Source organism: Rhamphochromis longiceps, linkage group LG14 (genome assembly GCF_057381845.1).
Source record: "Rhamphochromis longiceps isolate RC_006_pf linkage group LG14, R_longiceps_female_GT1.1, whole genome shotgun sequence".
In the NCBI taxonomy this organism is placed as follows: domain Eukaryota; kingdom Metazoa; phylum Chordata; class Actinopteri; order Cichliformes; family Cichlidae; genus Rhamphochromis; species Rhamphochromis longiceps.
In genome coordinates, this window is record NC_140570.1 from 27,547,135 (window position 1) to 27,565,986 (window position 18,852).

Consider the following 18,852-nt stretch of genomic DNA (forward strand, 5'->3'; position numbering starts at 1 on the left):
TGCACGTGAGAAGTGCAGCCCACGGGTGTCAATGCTGTAGACAGTCAAGCAAGTGTTAGAATTAAGGCTACAAGGCTACATATGAAGGACATTTTGGAGGATTGAACCACTGTCAGATAACTACTGGAAATTATCTTTTGTTTTCTGGGTTGACACTTATGAAACTGTTGCTTAACACACTTTAATTTATGAAGCTTTTAAAACTGGAATAAAACTTAAAATTAAATGAAAAATTGCAAATTATCCAGCATTATTGCTTTACATTTGTTTTTGGTGCGACACAGAGATAATTCAGCACCTTTAAACACAATACATGTCAACTTTAATCCCCCATTATACAATCCAATATGTTGTTATCACACATATCTCACTGTTACTGACCTCCCTTTGCATTTCACAGGCTTTGGTATGCTAGAGTAGTTGTTATAAAATGTATCCATGTAGGCATGAAGGGAGAACGATCCCCCAATAATAAAATCTCCATCCATTGAGAATGCTGGCAGACGAGTGCTACCCTGGAGCTTACAGTTCACAGATGAAACCAGTGTACCAGCATGAGCTGCTGTAAACCTATTCCTATAATTCAGACAATCTAGGCACACAGCCAACACGATAACTGAGTTCAGCTGAAAAAAATACACTGCTAATATCAGACCAATTGTAAGACCCGCTGTCTCCATCCCTGCCTGATGTCAGTGGTTTGTATATGAGTGTAAGAGAGTTTTACTGGTTTATATAGGTATTTTGACAAAGGCTGTTTTTTTTTCTTTTTTGTTTTCTTCAAGAGGGCGTGCCCCTATCCAGTGGTGGTTGATCAAGTCTTGAGTGTAACCTCTACAGTGTTTCCATGTCTGTGTTCTCTTCTTGTAAAATATTTTCAGCTGGACTTTATATTACAAATTAGAACTAACATTATAATAGTGGGGTATTAATTTTTAAGTAGGGAGAAAATAATAAAAAATTACAATTTATTTCTATGAAATTATCAAGATGTTACTGAACAGGAAGCGGAGTATCAACTATGGATTTTTAAATTTAAAGAAACTGAAATTTAATTAGTGAAATAATAAATAGTGATCATGAATGGCAAGTAAAATAACAATGTCTATGAGGCAAAAATTTTATATTTTATATATTATAGTTATATAGTATTTTTATTTGAGTAATTTTAGTAACAATATGATAATCTATATGCTATAATGTGATAACGTAGCCTTTGGAAGATTTTTTTCAAATTAGTGACAGTAATCTAGAAGTAACCTCATTTTATTACTGGATATCACAACAATAGGGAGTAAATGCTACCCAAACAGTGCAGGAGCCTCCTTACATCCCAGACTCTGTATTGCATTGTGTTGGACTGGGGTCCATTGTGTATGGATGTGACTTCTACTTGTCCCCTACTTTGTGCTGTGGTTGTGTTGTTCTGAATTGAATCATGTAGCGCATGATCAAGCTGATTATTTTGAGGTGTGAATGGCTTGCCTAAAACAAACTGTGTGAGACTGGCTAGCTGGCAAATGATGTTATTATTATTATTATTATTATTATTATTATTAAGAAGAAGAAGAAACAGAATAACCAAAGCAATAATTGTACTAGAATTGTTGCTTTCCAACAATCCCACCAATGATAAAGCTTGTTACCAAATTTCGTAGTTCATGTGTAATCACATTTGTTATTACATGTTTGATAATAAGAATCGGGAGTATTAAATGGAAAATTGCCTGTTTCAGTTTTCCATGTTAATAACCTAATAAACCAAACTTAATTCAATTCAATTTTATTCATATAGCACCAGCAGTTACCTTAAGGCACTTTATATAGTAAGGTAAAGACAATAAAAAAAGAAAACCTCAACAATAAAATAACACTCTATGAGCAAGCAATTTAAAAGAGCAGGGAGTGAAAACTCCTTTTTACTAGAAAGAAAACTGACAGAGCTATGTTCAGGGAGGGGAAAACATCTGTGATGGGAGGAAGGCAGGACAAAAAACAAACTGTCAGCCAGGGACCAATACTAAGTAATGATTAAATGCAATGTGTAAGTACATAGTAAATGAAAAAGTAATTAATGAAGAGACACTTTGGTGTTGGTGGGCCTACAGGAGATCAGGTCATGCCGTTTCTTTGGGCTGTGCCCCGCCAGAAACATCTCAGTGAATTGGCACCTTATTGTGGTGGACTGGTTTATAGTTTCCAGTGATCCCAATGGCTATGTTGTCAGGGAGCTTTATCTCCCCCCGGTAGGGTCTTCCAAGGCAAATTGGTCAGAGGTGAGAGGAAGCAGTTCAGTTGCACAGTGTTACTGGACCCTTACCCTGGAGCCACGGCTGTGGAGGGAGTTCAAGAGAGAAAATCTGTTTGCTGTACATAATTATAAACCTGTGAGATTGTTAAAAAAAAATAATTTTCTCTAATTCTTAAAATTCTATTTGCAAAATAATTCATACTTTTTTTTCAAGAAAACGTTAAAAGATTATTTGTTTCAACAGAACTTTTGGTATTTGTCAGCCTGGATACAGAGCTTACCATTAGAGAAGTCAGAAAGAAACTCTGAATGAGAGCCAGGTGGGTGATAGATATGTCATACTCAGTATTAGTTCATTTTGACTTTTTTTTCCTCCAGGTCTGAGACACTGAGCAAGCAGTCTCCAGCCCATTCAATTCATTTCAATTCAATTCAGTTCAGTTCAGTTCAGTTCAGTTCAATTCATTACATTACATTACATTTTTTACCAGTTGCTTCAAGGCACTTTATATTGTAAGGTAAAGACCCTACAATAATACAAAAAACCCCTGAAAAGACCCAAACAAGCAGATGACCCCCTCTCTAAGCAAGCACACTCTGGCAACAGTGTGAAGGAGAGGCTCCTTTTTAACAGGAAGAAACCTCCAGCAGAACCAGTCTCTGGGGGTGGGTGGGTGTGTGTGTGTGTGGGGGGGGGGGGCAATATGTGAAAGAGAGCTAGAGATTAATAACAAGTAACGATTCAGCGCAAAGTAGTGTATAAACATACAGCGAGTAAAAAATGTGAAGGAAAAAGAAACATTCCGTGAAACATGGGAAGGCTCAAGCAGCCGAGACCTATTGCAGTTTAGCTAAGGGAGGATATATGCTTTATCAAAAAGTAAAGTTTTAAGCCTAATCTTGAAAATAGTCTAGGTGTATTGAACCACAAGCAAGCAGTAGGGATGAGTATCGTTTAGGTTTTATCCAATACTAGAGATGGCACGATACCACTTTTTTATGTCCGATACCGATATCATAAATTTGGATATCTGCCGATACCGATATGAATCCGATATAGTGTTTTTTAATCAACAAAACTGTTTTTTAAATATCTTGCTGCATTTTGTATAAGTTCATACTCAAGTTTAAAACAACAACTACACTAAAGCTATTCTGTTATACCTGTATGCAAAAAAAAATTTCATAGTTCAGCAATACTGATCAATCTAATAAACTTAAACCTACACCATCCTCCCTATTCTGGTATTTTAAAGAGTACTTAGCATAAATATTAAGCAACCTAACTAATAGGGTTCCAACTCCCAGCAACAACAAAAATAAATAAATAAAAAATAGGGAACCACCCCTCACGCTCCACCTCATGATGCTTAATCGACGTAATCAACCTTAATTTGATGCAGTGTGAAAAAAAATGCACAGAAATCAATTATTTTTCAAGAAATATTAAATAGATTCAACATCTTTCTTCAACAAAATTGCAGACTGCACAGATGGTACCTTCCCAAAGGAAAAAGTACTATAGCTTACTAGGGTATATATATTAGACTTAATAGTCACTATATACAGTAATGGACTTCTATTCATTTTGCATCAAATTAAAACTTTGGGTGTCAGATAATTATTTATTAAAAGCTAGACATTTTAAATGAGAATAAGAAAGAAAAGTATGTCTTTGTGCCCCCTTTTCCCTGTTAATGCCCTATCGGCCCCCCTGGCTAAACTTTGCTATATCCGCCCCTGCACAGTTACCAGCGTCAGCTACGTAGAAAAAGATCCTCGAGTAGAAAGTAATATTAAATACATTCTAACAACAGCTGATCAAGCTTAAACGTGCTGCTCTATCACGTGATGCATACTGCTCCGACGTGCTAACATTCTGAGGTGAGTTACGGCGTGTTGCAGGTTTTGTGAGGTGCTTTCGTGATATTTAATGGATCGGATTACATTTTTTATTTTTCTCCGATATCCGATCCAGTAATTTAGGTCAGTATCGGACCGATACCGATACGTAATATTGGATCGGTCCATCTCTATCCAATACTAGTGCCAAACCGGTACTTTTGAAACGGTGCCAGTGCTCAAACGGTGCTAGAACTGGTGCTTAAAGAATGGAGAACACAAACGTTGTCCAAAAACCTCTTATGTTTTTATTTTTAGCAGTCTTTTGTTTTATGGTTACTCCACCGTTGAAAATGGATGGAGATCTTTGTCTATAAATTTTGTCGCTGCCCTATGAATTTCGTCCACTTTTTCTTTGGTAATTTTAGCCTTTTTGGCCAGGGTTAAAGGAGTATCTGCCATCAAACAAGAAGACAGCCGCATGTAACTATGACTGTGTTTGCTAGTTCACCTTACATGCATTAATTTAATAACGTGGTTAGCCTACTCAACGTAAATTACACACAGACAACATTAAGCTACTCGCCCAGAGAAGAACGGCTGCTGCTCCCTAATCAGTAAAGTAACGGGATTACGTTTTTGGGGAAGTAATCAGTAATTAGTAACTGATTCAAGATGGCAAAGCGATTTCGGATCTCAGCGTTATATCGGTTGCGGAAATCGCAATCCTTGAGCTTGGCAACATCGAAAGGGCGTACGCGGCAAGCATCTTGTCTTGTTCGTTTGAGCCGCAACTGGAGCTTTGCCATAACAAGATAGTGGTCAGACCCAACATCCGCGCCGCGTCGAGTGACTACGTCAGCAGTAGCTGACCTCCATCGCCTCGATATGCAAATGTAGTCGATCTCATTTGCTGTTAGACCACCAGGGCTTTTCCACGTCTTCTTGTGAATTTGCTTATGACGAAAGTATGAGTTCCCGACGCAGAGATTGTTTGCCGCACAGAAACTAGTCAATCGCAGGCCATTGTCATTTGTATTCGCGGCCGATCCATGCGGGCCAATCATCTGCTCAAAGCCATTTCGATCAGGTCCAATCTCTGCGTTGAAGTCGCACATGAGTATGACGATGTCATGCCGGTGCACCTCGTCCAGAACCATTTGAAGCTCGTCGTAGAAGGCGTCCTTGTCCATGTCATCGGCGTCCTCGGTCGGAGCACAAACTTCAATCACAGTGGTTTTCTCATGGGTGGAGATAAATCTTGCCACGATCAGTTGTTCAGAGACTGGTCGCCAACTGACCAGTGCGGCTGCCACTCGTTCGCCCATTTCCAGTCCATCTTACCTCGCTCAGGCCCAAGATGTCCAACATGTATCGCTCAAACTCGCGCAGCACTTGTGCTAACCGTCCACTCTGGACTAAAGTTCTGACGTTCCAAGTCATCAGACGGCGCTCTTCACCGCTAACATCTCGTATTCGATATTTCTCTCTTGTCGTTTCCGTAGCGGTAAAAGTTTTTATGGGGTCGAGTTGCTAGCCCAACGCCCAACCCTCCTCCTTTCTCATCCGGGCTTGGGACCGGCCATGGTGGAATTCAGGAAAGAAAAAAAAAAGCACCGAAATAAAGCACCGAAATGTGCGTTGCTTTTTGGTCTGGTTACTACCGTTTATGTCAGATATCGGTACCCATCCCTAGCCAGCAGTCAAATTGCACTTTTGGGATGATATGGTACTATGAGGCATAGTTTTTCAACATAACTCTGGGACAGGATGTTTCTGATTTTAGAGATATTGTGGAGCAGGGAAATTATTTTACTGCTATTGTTAAATAATCATCATCATTACCATTGCATTAATAATATAATCTGCAGCATTGATATTGTATTCAGAGGTTTAAACAGTGTGTGTCTTTTAGAAAGACTAAGTTGCAGCCTGACAGGAAGTTGCAGAGAGTTTGCAGAAGTGAAAGCAGAGTCTAAGTTATTCTGAGCAGGTTAGACGAGGCTATTTGAATTACTAGGTTATTCAAATTGTCTGTTATACTTTTATATTCTTTTACTAAGCTCTTAGTAGAGGTTCTTGATTAAAACATTTATTCAACATAGTACATATAGTTTCAGTTAGGTTATTACACATAAGGATGAGCCTCTGGTCTGGTAAAAGGTCAGAAGTGCAACGGGTGAGATGAGAGGGCATGTAAGGTCAACACATACACACACACACACACACACATTAGTAGACTCATTTATAGGTGAGAGGTTGGTCATGTTTGTCTCTGGAAAGAGGAACAGCGTCTGGTAGGATGTGGGGCTCGTGTTCCAGACGAGACGAAGACAACGTTCTTTTAAACTGTGTTAAAAGTCATTGTGGTTTTGATTTGACGTGTGTATATATTCTGTCTGTGACGTATGAAGGGGCGTCGTTAATTCAAACCCTGATGCTATAAAAATCTGTGTATGCTTTGATTAAGTCGAAGATTAATTCCTGTCTGCATACAGAGTGGTCTTCCCACGCGTGTATTCATTAAAATCAATTGTTTGACCAAGATATTCTGGACCATGGTTGTTTGTACTCTCCTTCCTCAATATTATGTGAACCTTAACAATATTATGCCAATGTAAGAAATGCACTCCTGCATATTTGTTTAAGATGCACTTTGAAGGACATATTTTAGCTCGTAGCCACCTTGCTATCAGCATGGCCTCTTCACCTGTCCCTCCTGCACTTTCCTGCTCATTGTGTCAGATGTTTAGTTACTCCTCAGCCTCTAGCAATTATGTTGCTTGGAATAAATGTAACCTATTTTTAACTCTGGAGGCCATGATCAATGAATTGGAGACTCGGCTTCGCACCCTTGAAAACCACATAGCTAGCCAGTCCCCTGTAGCAGACTATCCCAAGCAGCCAGGGAAACAGGCTGGCTGGGTGACGGTAAAGAGGAAGCATAGTCTTAAACAGGTCAAAAGCAACTCGAAGAACTCCAGGAAGTATCTGGTTAAATACCATGTTCCAGAAATGTTAAGGCCAAGTACAAAAACCTCAGTTTTATCTGAATTTAGAAAAAGGAACTTAGAATTTTGGTCATCCAAGTCTTTATGTCTTTAAGACATTCTTGCAGTTTAACTAACTGATACATGTCATCTGGCTTCATGGCTTTAAGATTAAAGCATTAACTAATGGTAAAACATCTTTGAGAAGTCCTTTAGAAATGGGGTGTAGCAGACAAGTTGATGATTTGTAGGAAGTGATTACGAAAGTTAACTGTTGCAACTAAGAACCAAATGTCTCATAACAATGGGCCAGACACCATATAATCCAGAAGCACAACCCAAAATACACTCCATGTGATGCGATTAGTGCATTTTCCAAGTCCACAAAACACATGTAGAATGGTGGGGCAAACTCGCACAAACCCTCAAATATCCTTGAAAGCATAAAGAGCTCATCCAGCAACTAGAACAAAAACTGTATTGTTCCTCCTGCATCTGAGGTTTGACTAATGAACGCTAATGAATGCAAATTATTAGACATATTTAAATAAAATACCAGATATATTATTGATAGATGCTGAAAAAGCTTTCGACTCTGTGAGATGGGAGTTTTTATTGCAAGCAATGCTTAGATTTGGGTTTAATGGGTCCATTATTACAATATTGAGGGCTTTGTATAATAGCCCAACTGCAAAAATAAAGATTAACGGTGAACTTTCAGATGCTTTTAAGCTTGAAAGGTAAAATAAAAGGGATTAATATTGCTGGAAGTGAGCAGAAATTGGCCTTGTTCGCAGATGATGTCTTGGTTTACTTATCAAAACCTACTGAATCACATGGAGCTCATGTCAGTGGTAAAGGAGTATGGGCTATACTCGCAATATAAATTGAATATACAAAAAACACAAATTCTTAGTAGCTTTTATAGCCCCCCCCCCCCAAAAAAAAATAAATAAATAAATGAAAATAAATAAAAAATAATAAATCTGCTCAGCAAATACAAACTAAGCTGTGACAAAAGAACTATCAAATATCTGGGCATAAACTTATCAATGGATATAACCAGTTTGGAAGAAATCAACTACCCCCTACTTAAAAAAGATATCATGCTAGATATTAGCAGATGGTCATTAACCCCTTATCTAAGCATCTCTTCTAGAGTGGATATCATAAAAATGAATATGCTCCCAAAGATACTGTACTTATTCCAGTCTGTTTCTATAGAAAACCCTGATAGATACTTTGTAGAATGGGATATGATCCTCTCAAGATTTATATGGGTGGGTAAAAAGCCAAGAGTTAAGTTCATAAAAATTCAGCTTCCCAAGGATAAAGGAGGATTAGGCCTCCCTTGCCTACAGGACTACCACAGTGCAACACAAATAAGAAATCTGGTGGGCTGGTGTAAACCTGGATACTGTTCAAGATGGAAAGAAGTGGAATTGTCCTTAAGTGGTTTGCATATGACCCAGAATTTTTGCCTAGTAAGATCGACTCGACATTCAAAACATGGGCAAATAAAGGTCTCACCACATACAGTACCTTGTTGAAAAATGGAAAAGTGATGAGTTTCCAGGACCTTAAGAAAATATTTGGGTTAGAAAATCAAGATTTTTTTAGATACTTGCAACTGAGGCTCTTCCTGAATATGAATATATGAATGACTAACCTCGTATTGTGGATGGATTATCTCAGTTGTTCTCCTGGCTGAAGTTTGGTCCTTTTACAGCATCCTGCCATGCGATTACATTTGTTCCTGACCACCGAGAACACTCACGGTAACTTTTATCGAGTGGAAAAAAAGTTAGCTTGTTTATATTATGCTAACATAGCTGTGTCGCTAGCGGTCACGTAGCACATCATTGTATACCAGCTAGCCCAACTTCAGTAACCCTACAAACATCACTGCTGTTTAGTTTTCTGTCTTCATTTATGCTGGAAGTGATAGCAGAGCTGTACGTTTTAATTTGTTTCCAAAACCCCGCAGTCAGGACATGCTATATTGTATTTAGATAGAAGCTAGCGAGCTAACTCCCTGCTAACTTCTAACTCCGTTAAATGTCATAAATTCCGTTTTCATGGATGCCTGGATGTTAAACTCAATTGTTACACCTGGTAGAGCAGAACGCTGATCATTTTATTAAAGATGAAAGACTTTAGACAGTTTTTCAACTCTCAGTAATGTCATAGTGATCGTTTGATATATGGACCTGCAGCGGAGTTTAGACCCAGACACGGCTAGTGATGTCAGACTGAACAATCGGATACAATATGCATGTCCTTCATTCATCACTTTGTGGAACTTCAACGCACTTCTGCTCTCCCCCATATCACCTGCAAAGCCAGGCTTCTACCTTTCTACCTATAAAACCCGGAGAGCAGCCAAATGGCTGGTAGGCTTTTAGCTAAGCTTTAGCTTCAGCCAAGTGGAAGCTAAATTGGCTAGTCATTCATATGTATATTAGGTTGTTACCTGGGAATTCTAGCCAATTTAGCTTCCACTTGGCTGAAGCTAAAGCTTAGCTAAAAGCCTACCAGCCATTTGGCTGCTCTCCGGGTTTTATAGGTAGAAAAGCCAAATGGCTGCTCTCTGGGAGTTTAAATATTCCATCTTCACAAGCATATCCTATGTGGAGATTGAATAAAAATTAGTTGACACTAATTAATGGCACAAATAATCCGGTAATCATTTGCAGCACAGTAAAAAAAAAAGGAATCCTTTTTGAGCCATTACTTGTGTAAAGTATTTTTTTTTATGGGAGATCATTTTCAGGCTTCAAGTAGCACCAATATACCAACATTTCACATTCTAGACATTGTTTTAGGTGTATTTGACCAAACATTTGACTGAAAATTCACATGCAAGCTTTTTTTCAAGGCTGTGGTATTTGCCCGCAAACAATACCTTTCAGCTAGCTAAAACAGAATATTATGCTATCACCGAGCAACATGGCTAATGCCTTTCACACAGCTTGGTCTCAACTCCAAAGAGCCACAGAAGTAAAAGCTAATAATAATAATTGAAACAATCTTTGAAAAAATGACTTACCAAGCATGGCAAACAACTCAAATATGTAGAGCAAAATGTTCTGAAACTGCTTCACTTCAGCTTTGATTGGAGCCTATGGTGCTGGGGGCGGAGTCTGTGAATTTACTCTATTGGTGTCATAGCCCCTGTAGGAGTTCAGAGTTAAGAGGTCAAGAGTTAATGTTTCCATTGTAACACCTCCAGATTTGACATAGAAACACTCATTTTTAACACTCGATTTTAACTACTATCATTTTACACCTCAGAGTTACATTAAAAGAATGTGACTCTGCTTAGAGTAAAATTAACTCTACTTTTGCAAGAAGACTACTAACACCAAAACATTTAACACTTTTGAATTTGCTGTGTATATTGAAAGCTCATGTTTAGTGTTTATATAGCATTTATTTGTGTGAAGTAAATCAGACTCAGACTGTCAAGATATATACTCTAAAACACTTCTTCAGTAAAGACTCAGAGAAGAGAAACACACAGAACTTCTTGCTAGCAAGGGCAGCCTCCAAACTGAGACTCGCACTGAGAAACTGCCCCTGTCTTTATTTATACTTCAGTGAGCGTTTGTTCCTTACAGGCTGAGTTCCTTCCTTAGAGTGTGGCCCCATAAACGACTTCCCTTAACCTGCTGGTCTGGAAAATCCAACAGTTCATCTATATGTAAAGAAGCACTTAAACTAAAACTGACATAGCTACGTTAATCCTACCGTAAAACAATAAGACAAGGTACGACCTCTCTCATGCTCCCAGGATGTGGGGGTGAACACCCTAGAATGTTACAGACCTCCTAGGATGAGACATTCTTTCAATATGCCACCAACTATATACTTCTACACACAAATGATTACATGCAGCATTCTACCATATGCAAACTTATATCATTAAAAGATTATACTGACTACTAAGTACAATTTTCCTATTAACACAGACACATTCTGGAGGAAAGCAGAGACACATCGTGTCTTCCTTACTCTGCTCTTCACCGGCTTTTACAGGTAACATATTTGTCATCGTGGTCTTCATCCTTGGGACCCGTAACAGTGGCAGGCGGACTCATTTGAAGAATATTGGTTGAAATGGTTGAAATATGTCCAAAACGGAAGGCCCGATTTTGTATAATGTCATTGTATTTCTTTGTTTGTTTGTTTGTTTTTGTGTTATGTTTGGTTTTGTTTTGGTCCTTTTGTTTCTTTTGTTGTTGTTGTTGTTTTGCTTTGCTTTTCCCCCCACGGTGATTTTGTTGTACATGTTGTATAAATAAGAAAACTAATAAAACATAAATTAAAAAAAAAAAAAGAAATAGAGTATCACATATTAGCTTCTCTACATTGACTTCCTGTTAAATCCAAATCAAATTTAAATCCATCCATCCATCCATTCACATCCGCTTATCCTTTTCAGGGTCACGGGGGTGCTTGAGCCTATCCCAGCTGTCATAGGGCAAGAGGCGGGGTACACCCTGGACAGGTCGCCAGGGTTAAATCCATCTCATTAAATACAAGATGTTGAATAATCAGGTTTTACTTATCTTAGAGACCTCATAGTACCATAACACCCATATAAACAGCTTTGCACTTGGACTACAGGCTTATTTGCAGTTTCTAAGTTATTTAAAAGTAGAATCGGAGACAGAACCTTCAGCTTTCAGGGCCCTTTTCTGTGGAAACAGCTTTCAGTTTGGATTCAGAAGACAGACAACCCCTCTACCTTTCAGATAATCTTTTAAAGTTTCCTGTTTGATAAAGCTTATAGTTAGGGCTAAATGGGATGACCCCACCTCATAATACCATATCACCAGAGTAGAGTACTCCGATCTTGGCCTGCTGGCTTACTTGGTAGGTTATTGGTCTGCTTGGGGAGGTCCAATCATTTGTGCTTGATTAAATGCATTTATATGTCGGCTACACCTCAAAGTAGCATCAACATGAATTTCAGTGACACATATTTCCGAGGAGAACACTGCATGAACGTGTGTTTAAAATTGTGAAAAATAGGTGGATAAGACAATCATAACACCAAGCTCACGCAGTTGACATTAAAGTGACATCTGCAATTTTAAACTTGCTTTGTAGTAAAATAGAATAATTAACAGCAGCTGTGTCAAACTACTACCTCAGAACAATCTGGTTTTATTAAGAAATGTAAACTTATATTTATTTATTCACTTAAATGAAGTATTTGCACATTAAACAACAATTGGCAAACAATGGATAATGGAAATCCTTTATTTAAATAACATCAGAAAATGAAAATCTTTGTTATGTGCACTGAATACGTACAATTTGCTGCTGCTGTAGGAAGAGCAATAATTAACAAAGCTTTGATACATTATGATTGGTTTTTGTTCATTAAACATTTTTTCGTGTTCTTCTCAGGCTTAAACAACATGATAAAGCACTTGGGAGCAAATATACACAGCATTAGTCCAAAGCTGGAGGCCAGAATGGCAAAAATTTCCACAACCACAGTGAATTTCCCAGGGGAGCTGACATATGCTGGGATAAAGGTGATCCACACTGCACAAAATATCAGCATGCTGAAGGTGATAAGCTTGGCTTCATTGAAATTATCAGGTAATTTGCGGGCTAAAACAGCTAAAACAAAGCAAAAGGCAGCAAGCAGGCCTATATAACCGATCACAACCCAGAAGCCAACAGCAGAGCCTAATGCACATTCCAATATGATTATCTCCTTGTATGTGGTTAGATTTTTTATTGGGACTGGAGGGCTCACTACCAACCAAATTGTACATATTAAAACTTGAATAAAGGTGAAAGACATAACAGTCATTCTTTGCTGTAGAGGACCAAACCATTTCATCACATTACTACCTGGAAGTGTTGCTTTAAAAGCTATTAAAACCACTATAGTTTTCCCAAGTACACAGGAGATACAGAGTACAAAGGTTATGCCAAACGCAGTGTGACGCAGCATGCAGGACCACTCAGATGGTGCTCCAATGAAAGTTAATGAACATAAAAAACACAGAGTGAGAGAGATGAGCAGCAGGAAGCTCAGCTCAGAATTGTTGGCTCGGACAATTGGAGATGTCCTGTGATAAAAGAATATAGCCGCAGTTATAATGGCAAGAAAGGCACCTAGAATTGAGAATGTAGCCAGGGTGATTCCAAGGATGTCTTGAAATGAAAGAAACTCTACAGGTTTAGGGATACAAGTGTCTCTCTTTGCATTAGGCCAGAACTCTTTGTGGCAGGGTAAACAATCAGTTGAATCTAAATGAAAAAAAAAAGGAGAGGCTGCTAGGAATTTATTCATTGTAAATTGTATTTTTCAGTATAAAACGATTTTAAATACATGGACACACATTAGATTTTACCTGTAATATTACTGATCTCTCCTTCAGGACATGCTATGCAGTCATAACAGCAGATGGGTTTTCCTTTCTGCATTACTTTCCGAGTTCCTAGAGGACAACTGCCACTGCACACTGACACTGGCACCTGTGAACGACATAAACGAACCATAATAGATTTAAATGTTTGCTATATAAGTGTAAGGATTCCATGCTCCAAAATTTAAATATTTAGATTCTTGTCCATAGACTTACGTTTGTGCTATTTTCCATCCAGGTTACATTTCTGTTAATTCTAAACTCCTTGCCCACTGGTAGTGACGCATCATACAGTCCTACAGTTACTATCTCAGTGATGCCACTCTCGTGTTTTTGCCAGTTTACCAGGTCATAAATAGCCACAGGATCCCCATTAACATTAAAAGACACATCATAACCATTTTGGGAAAAATTTACTTTCTGCAATTCAGTTAAAACCTGAAAGGATGAGTTAAGACAGAAAGGGAGGGGAAAGAAAGAAAAATGTTTAAAAGTTAAATAATTAATAACAATACCGCAATTCATCCTTTGTTTAATCTTACCTGTTTGGGCTCTAAGTTGGTTAGTTTGTCACACTGAGTTGTGACATTTTTTCCATGACACACTGCATTATGAATGGCATGTGCTATTGCATACACAGCCTTGTACACCATGTTAGTAATTCTGAGCTGAGATGTGTCAGTATATTGGCTTTTGAGGTTTTGTATGTCTTCAGTTCCATCGCACACTTTCTCGTCTACAGTAGCAGTACCTACAGAAAAACGAACAAACATAAACATATGTTTTCACCATTGAAGTTTGATCTAGATTTCCTACATTTTGTTTGACAAATCTGAAAAATTCTAAATGTAATAGATTTAAATACATAAAATCTATACCATCCAAACAAAGCCACTCAAATTAAACCTTCGAAGTAATTAAATCAAAGACATTCAACCTTTGTTAATCTCATATTCATCATCAGAATTGTTAGAGTATGAGGATGTCTTGGTTTATGAAGCAGCATTAGCCTTTGTAACACCAAAGGGTTTTCTGTAAGCAAGAAAACTTTCTTACTTTTTTTCAGTCTACAGTTGAATGCATCCTCCCAAAACTCAGTGAGCACCGATGAAGCAGTGATTTCAGAGAAAGAGAGATTCAGCAGGAAGTCTCTGAGACCTGGGATTGCAGACTTCGGAATACCAAATCCAATGGCCCCAGCACAGAAACTGTACCTCGTTAATTCTGTGTTGGTTACCCATGACTCACTGCCTATCCACTGGCGAGGTGGGAAAGGCTCACGTGAAAGCTCCTCCAACAGGATCTTCATGTCTCCAAAAGATGCAAATGCCACAACAACTAAAGCTTTAGACCTTGAGATACAACATAATGCATTAAAAACATTTTTTACTGCATTATAACATGACATAAAAATTTACTTAAAAAAGGACGCTAATTTCCACACATACAGTAATTCACATGTTATGATATAGAAACCTGCGGATAACATCTGCTACTTTTTGGATCCTGCTCTGTGGGTTTGTCCGATAGAAAGATAAAGAGTATTCCACACAGATCCCCTCTTTCTGAGCTGCTTCTAGAAATGAAGCCATGCCATTATTTCCATAATCCGAATCTGACCGAACAGCACCTATCCAAGTCCAGCCAAAGTGTTTTATCAACTTGGCTAGAGCAGCTGCTTGAAACTGGTCACTGGGAATTGTTCTGAAGAAATTTGGGTACTGCTGCTTGTTAGACAAACATGCACATGTGGAAAAATAGCTCACCTAAGAAATACAAAAAAAATATATACACATACATAAATAAAATAAAATATTGTACCTCTGAAAGAGCTATAGAATCAAAAATCATGAACATGCATATCTTAAATGTAAAAAATATGCTAAAAATTCAAATTATTTACAAGAGGAATGTTAAATGGACTGATGAGACGTGAGATACTGATGGAAGGTGAAGATCCAGAGTCCCCGACAACAGCCATCACCATACCAGACTGAGAACAATTGTTACCAGTTGAAAATGTAGGGTCCAGGCTATTCAAAAACTGAAATGCCACGTGCACTGCAACAGGTACTAACGCACATGAATCATAGATCTGGTATCCAAGCTTGATTCCAGGTAGTAGTTCTGTACTGTTATTGATCTCTTCTATGGCAAAGACCATCGCACGTGAAAAGCGCAGTTCACGGGTATCAATGCTGCAGACAATTATGTCACTGTTAGAATTATTCTACAAAGAATAAGATTAATTTCAAGATTGATCAAGTGAAAGGACAAAAGGCTAATACAATAACGATATGCACATATCTTCATTGTATTCATATGCACACATACATATATATATATATATATATATATATATATATATATATATAGACAGAGAGAGAAACTTTTTGTTTTTGTTTTCATCTTTGCTCACCCACATACTGCTTTTACTGACCTCCCTTTGCATTTCACAGCCTCAGGCATGCTGGTGTAGTTATTGTAAACTGTGTGCATGTAGGCATGAAGGGAGAACGATCCGCCAATGATAAAATCACCATCCATTGAGAATGCAGGTAGACGAGTGCTACCCTGCAGCTTACATGTCACAGATGAAGCCTCAGTACGAGGACGAGCTCCAGTAAGCCTAGTCCTTTGATTCAGACAATCTAGACACACAGCCCAGTCAGCAGCTGATTTTAACTGAAAAAAATACACTGCCAATATCAGACCAATTATAAGACCTGCTACCTTCATCCCTGCCTGATGTCAGGTGTTTACATATGAGTGGTTTTTACACTCATTTATATAGGCATTTATATAAGTTGTTTTTTTTTTTTTTTCAAAAGGACATACCCTTATGTAATAGCCTTCAAATAAGTCTTTAATATAATTTCTACTGCTTATGTCCTAGGACATAAGCAGACATAAGGTATACCTTATGTCCCCAGATTTTTTTCTTTATTTAAAAGTAACTATGTTAAATAGTATGTATGGTATTTTGTATGGTACTGTATTTTTAATAACCAAAAGGCTGTTTGGTTATTACTTTTTGCATTTTGTAAAATGGAAAGTAAAGTCTAACAACACAAACTTAATGATATAGAAACACAAGTCTTAGTTTTGTCTACTAATTTTCAAGGTCATTAAAGGAAAAAAAAAACCCCAAAACAACCTGTAAGCAACCTGTAATATGAAAACAAAACAATTTACATCATCCTGCATAATATCCTCAATGAATTCCTTCACCTTACAATTTAGAGTGGCAGTACAGTTTTTGCTTGATGGGTACATCTGCATTACTGAGCAAAAGTGTTTAAATGTGATTTCTGATTTTCTGATATTCCTCGAGGTTATGTCAATCAAGATCATCAAGAAAATCCGGAGCCTTTAGGAAACATCCAAGGGGTCTAGCAACCAAGGAGTTAATAAACTCTGGGGTCCAGGGTATAATTGGCCATTTTCAACTACTTTTGATTTTACCTCTAAATTACACCTTTAAAAACTGTTGATTTGCCTTGTTTGGTATCATGCTTTTCAGCACAACCTCACATGTCTGAATTTACAGTTATGTTTTCATTTTGACATACTGTATTAACACAATTGATCTAAAATCAGACAAAAAAAAAAACCCAAGTAGAAAGAGTTATATTTTCTACTGTAACAACCACAAACATGTTTAATTAACCATATTTCATAACTTTAAATGCAAATATAAATTGTCAAGTTTAAAATCATATGCACAAGTTTTGCAAACAACAAAGTTATTTGCAGCCATTTACCTTTTACCCCTTTTTTAAAATAACCATTTCAAACTATTTACATAACAATCAGGTATTCCGCATTCAATATGATGCAACACAAATTATCTGTGCCACTCCAAATATTTCTGTCCACTATAAAGGAGAACATCACAGCCTGATACCTGCAGGGCAGAAAGCGGTAGGTGTATCACTCCTGTTCTCTACCTGGAGACAGCAGTCACCTCATTTTTTCTGACACACAACACAAAACTATCCACAACATTACACACTAACTACACGAGACAACACATTAACTACACACTCCAAACATGCTAAACCTCACAAATCTGGCAGGGTTTTTTTTGTTTTTGGTCATAAGCAGAGAGTGCTTGCTAGCGCTGTCCTTAGACAGTAAACGTGACGAAACTATTGACGAAAAAACGCGTATATATTGTTTATCATGACTCTGGTTTTATGTGGCCTATCAACACAATTTAAAAACTGGTATATATCACATTGCTGCTTTGTCATCTTGAAGTGGTCATGTGATTGGCTTACCACGACTACTTTATTCTTCCTAAGTCAAACAGCAGCACTCATGCGATTGTTTTGCACCCTTAGCTCCAGGTGTTGTGCCAAAAAGTGGCAGAAAGTGATTGCCGTACGCGGGAGCTGGTTAAAGCTGTAGCGCCCAGATTACTTACGTAGTCAGCTACTTCCATGCAACTGATATAAGATGCAGTAAGCTGAACACAGCTTCAACCGTCTGTTTGTTGAAAAATAGTAACACGACCGCACTGTATTTTCTTGTTAGTAGTGGTAACAGTGTTGTAACAATAGAAATAGAAATTAGTTAGATTACTAGTTACTGAAAAAAGTAACGCCGTTAGCAACGCCGTTAGTAACGCCAATACGTATAACGCCGTCATTCCCATCACTGGTCGTCCTCCTTGTCTGCATATTCTGCTTTCTCAACAGAATGCATGTTAGTGGGATTCAGAAAGTTCTTTGAAGTATTCCTTTCGCCACCTGTCTATAACCTCAGTTGAATGTCAGCAGCACCCCACATCGACTGTACATGTTCAGAGTGGAGCACCGGTTTCCCTGCTTGAGCCACCTGATGATTTTGGTTTGCCAGAATTATTCAAGGCAGTCTGAAAGTCTTGTTCTATACCCTCACTGAACCCATCCAACACCCGAGTTGTTCCTTCAACGACTGCCCGAGCCACACTCCACAGCTACCCCTAAACTCCCACAGGCTAACCAAGCCCAATAGGACTCCTTGCGCTTGATGGCTCCTTGATGACGTCCTCTCTGGTAACCACCATCTAACTCAGGGATTAGGGGTTAGCACCACAACAGGCACCAAGCACCTTGCAGCTCTTTGGAGCTGCCTCAGCAATGGAGGTGCAGAACATGGACCATTTGGGTCCCTAGCGTCCCTTGGACCTGCCAGGCTGTCCCAAGGCACCCAGATTATTTCTTTAGGTGCACCAGGCTTGTAGTGCATGCTCCCCCATCACCTGATCCAACTCAGACCAGAGTCCAGCCATTCTTTAGGAGACTGATTCAGTGTTCCCAGTAGCCAGCTTCGATAGCAAGAAATGGGACAGCCAGGGCCTCTTCCCTGACTGCCGCTGGACACAGCC

General features: G+C 38.4%; 1 protein-coding gene across 2 annotated transcripts; it reads right to left on the reverse strand.

Annotated features, from left to right (window-relative positions):
- Positions 1 to 12,454: 12,454 nt before the first annotated feature.
- Positions 12,455 to 15,642, reverse strand: LOC146654258 (extracellular calcium-sensing receptor-like). 2 transcript variants are annotated; one of them, XM_085379680.1, is made up of 7 exons: positions 15,382 to 15,642; positions 14,955 to 15,244; positions 14,535 to 14,830; positions 14,021 to 14,229; positions 13,695 to 13,916; positions 13,464 to 13,587; positions 12,455 to 13,359 (listed from the first exon to the last, which is right to left on the reverse strand). In XM_085379680.1, the coding sequence occupies exons 1-7, from the start codon at positions 15,640 to 15,642 to the stop codon at positions 12,455 to 12,457; spliced, it is 2,307 nt and encodes a 768-aa protein (XP_085235806.1). The 2 variants fall into 2 exon arrangements, with proteins under 2 accessions (XP_085235806.1, XP_085235807.1); XM_085379681.1 differs by having other exon boundaries at positions 14,021 to 14,209; positions 14,527 to 14,830.
- Positions 15,643 to 18,852: the final 3,210 nt, after the last annotated feature.

What these genes read in the sequence shown, in the direction of transcription:
- LOC146654258 (XM_085379680.1), bottom strand. Translation starts at nt 15,642, where the DNA reads ATGGTCTTTGCCATAGAAGAGATCAATAACAGTACAGAACTACTACCT. An exon ending in GTCCATTTAACATTCCTCTT is followed by an intron (nt 15,245 to 15,381) that starts GTAAATAATTTG and finishes TGTATTTCTTAG; the next exon opens with GTGAGCTATTTTTCCACATG. An exon ending in CCAACTTAGAGCCCAAACAG is followed by an intron (nt 13,917 to 14,020) that starts GTAAGATTAAAC and finishes TCATCCTTTCAG; the next exon opens with GTTTTAACTGAATTGCAGAA.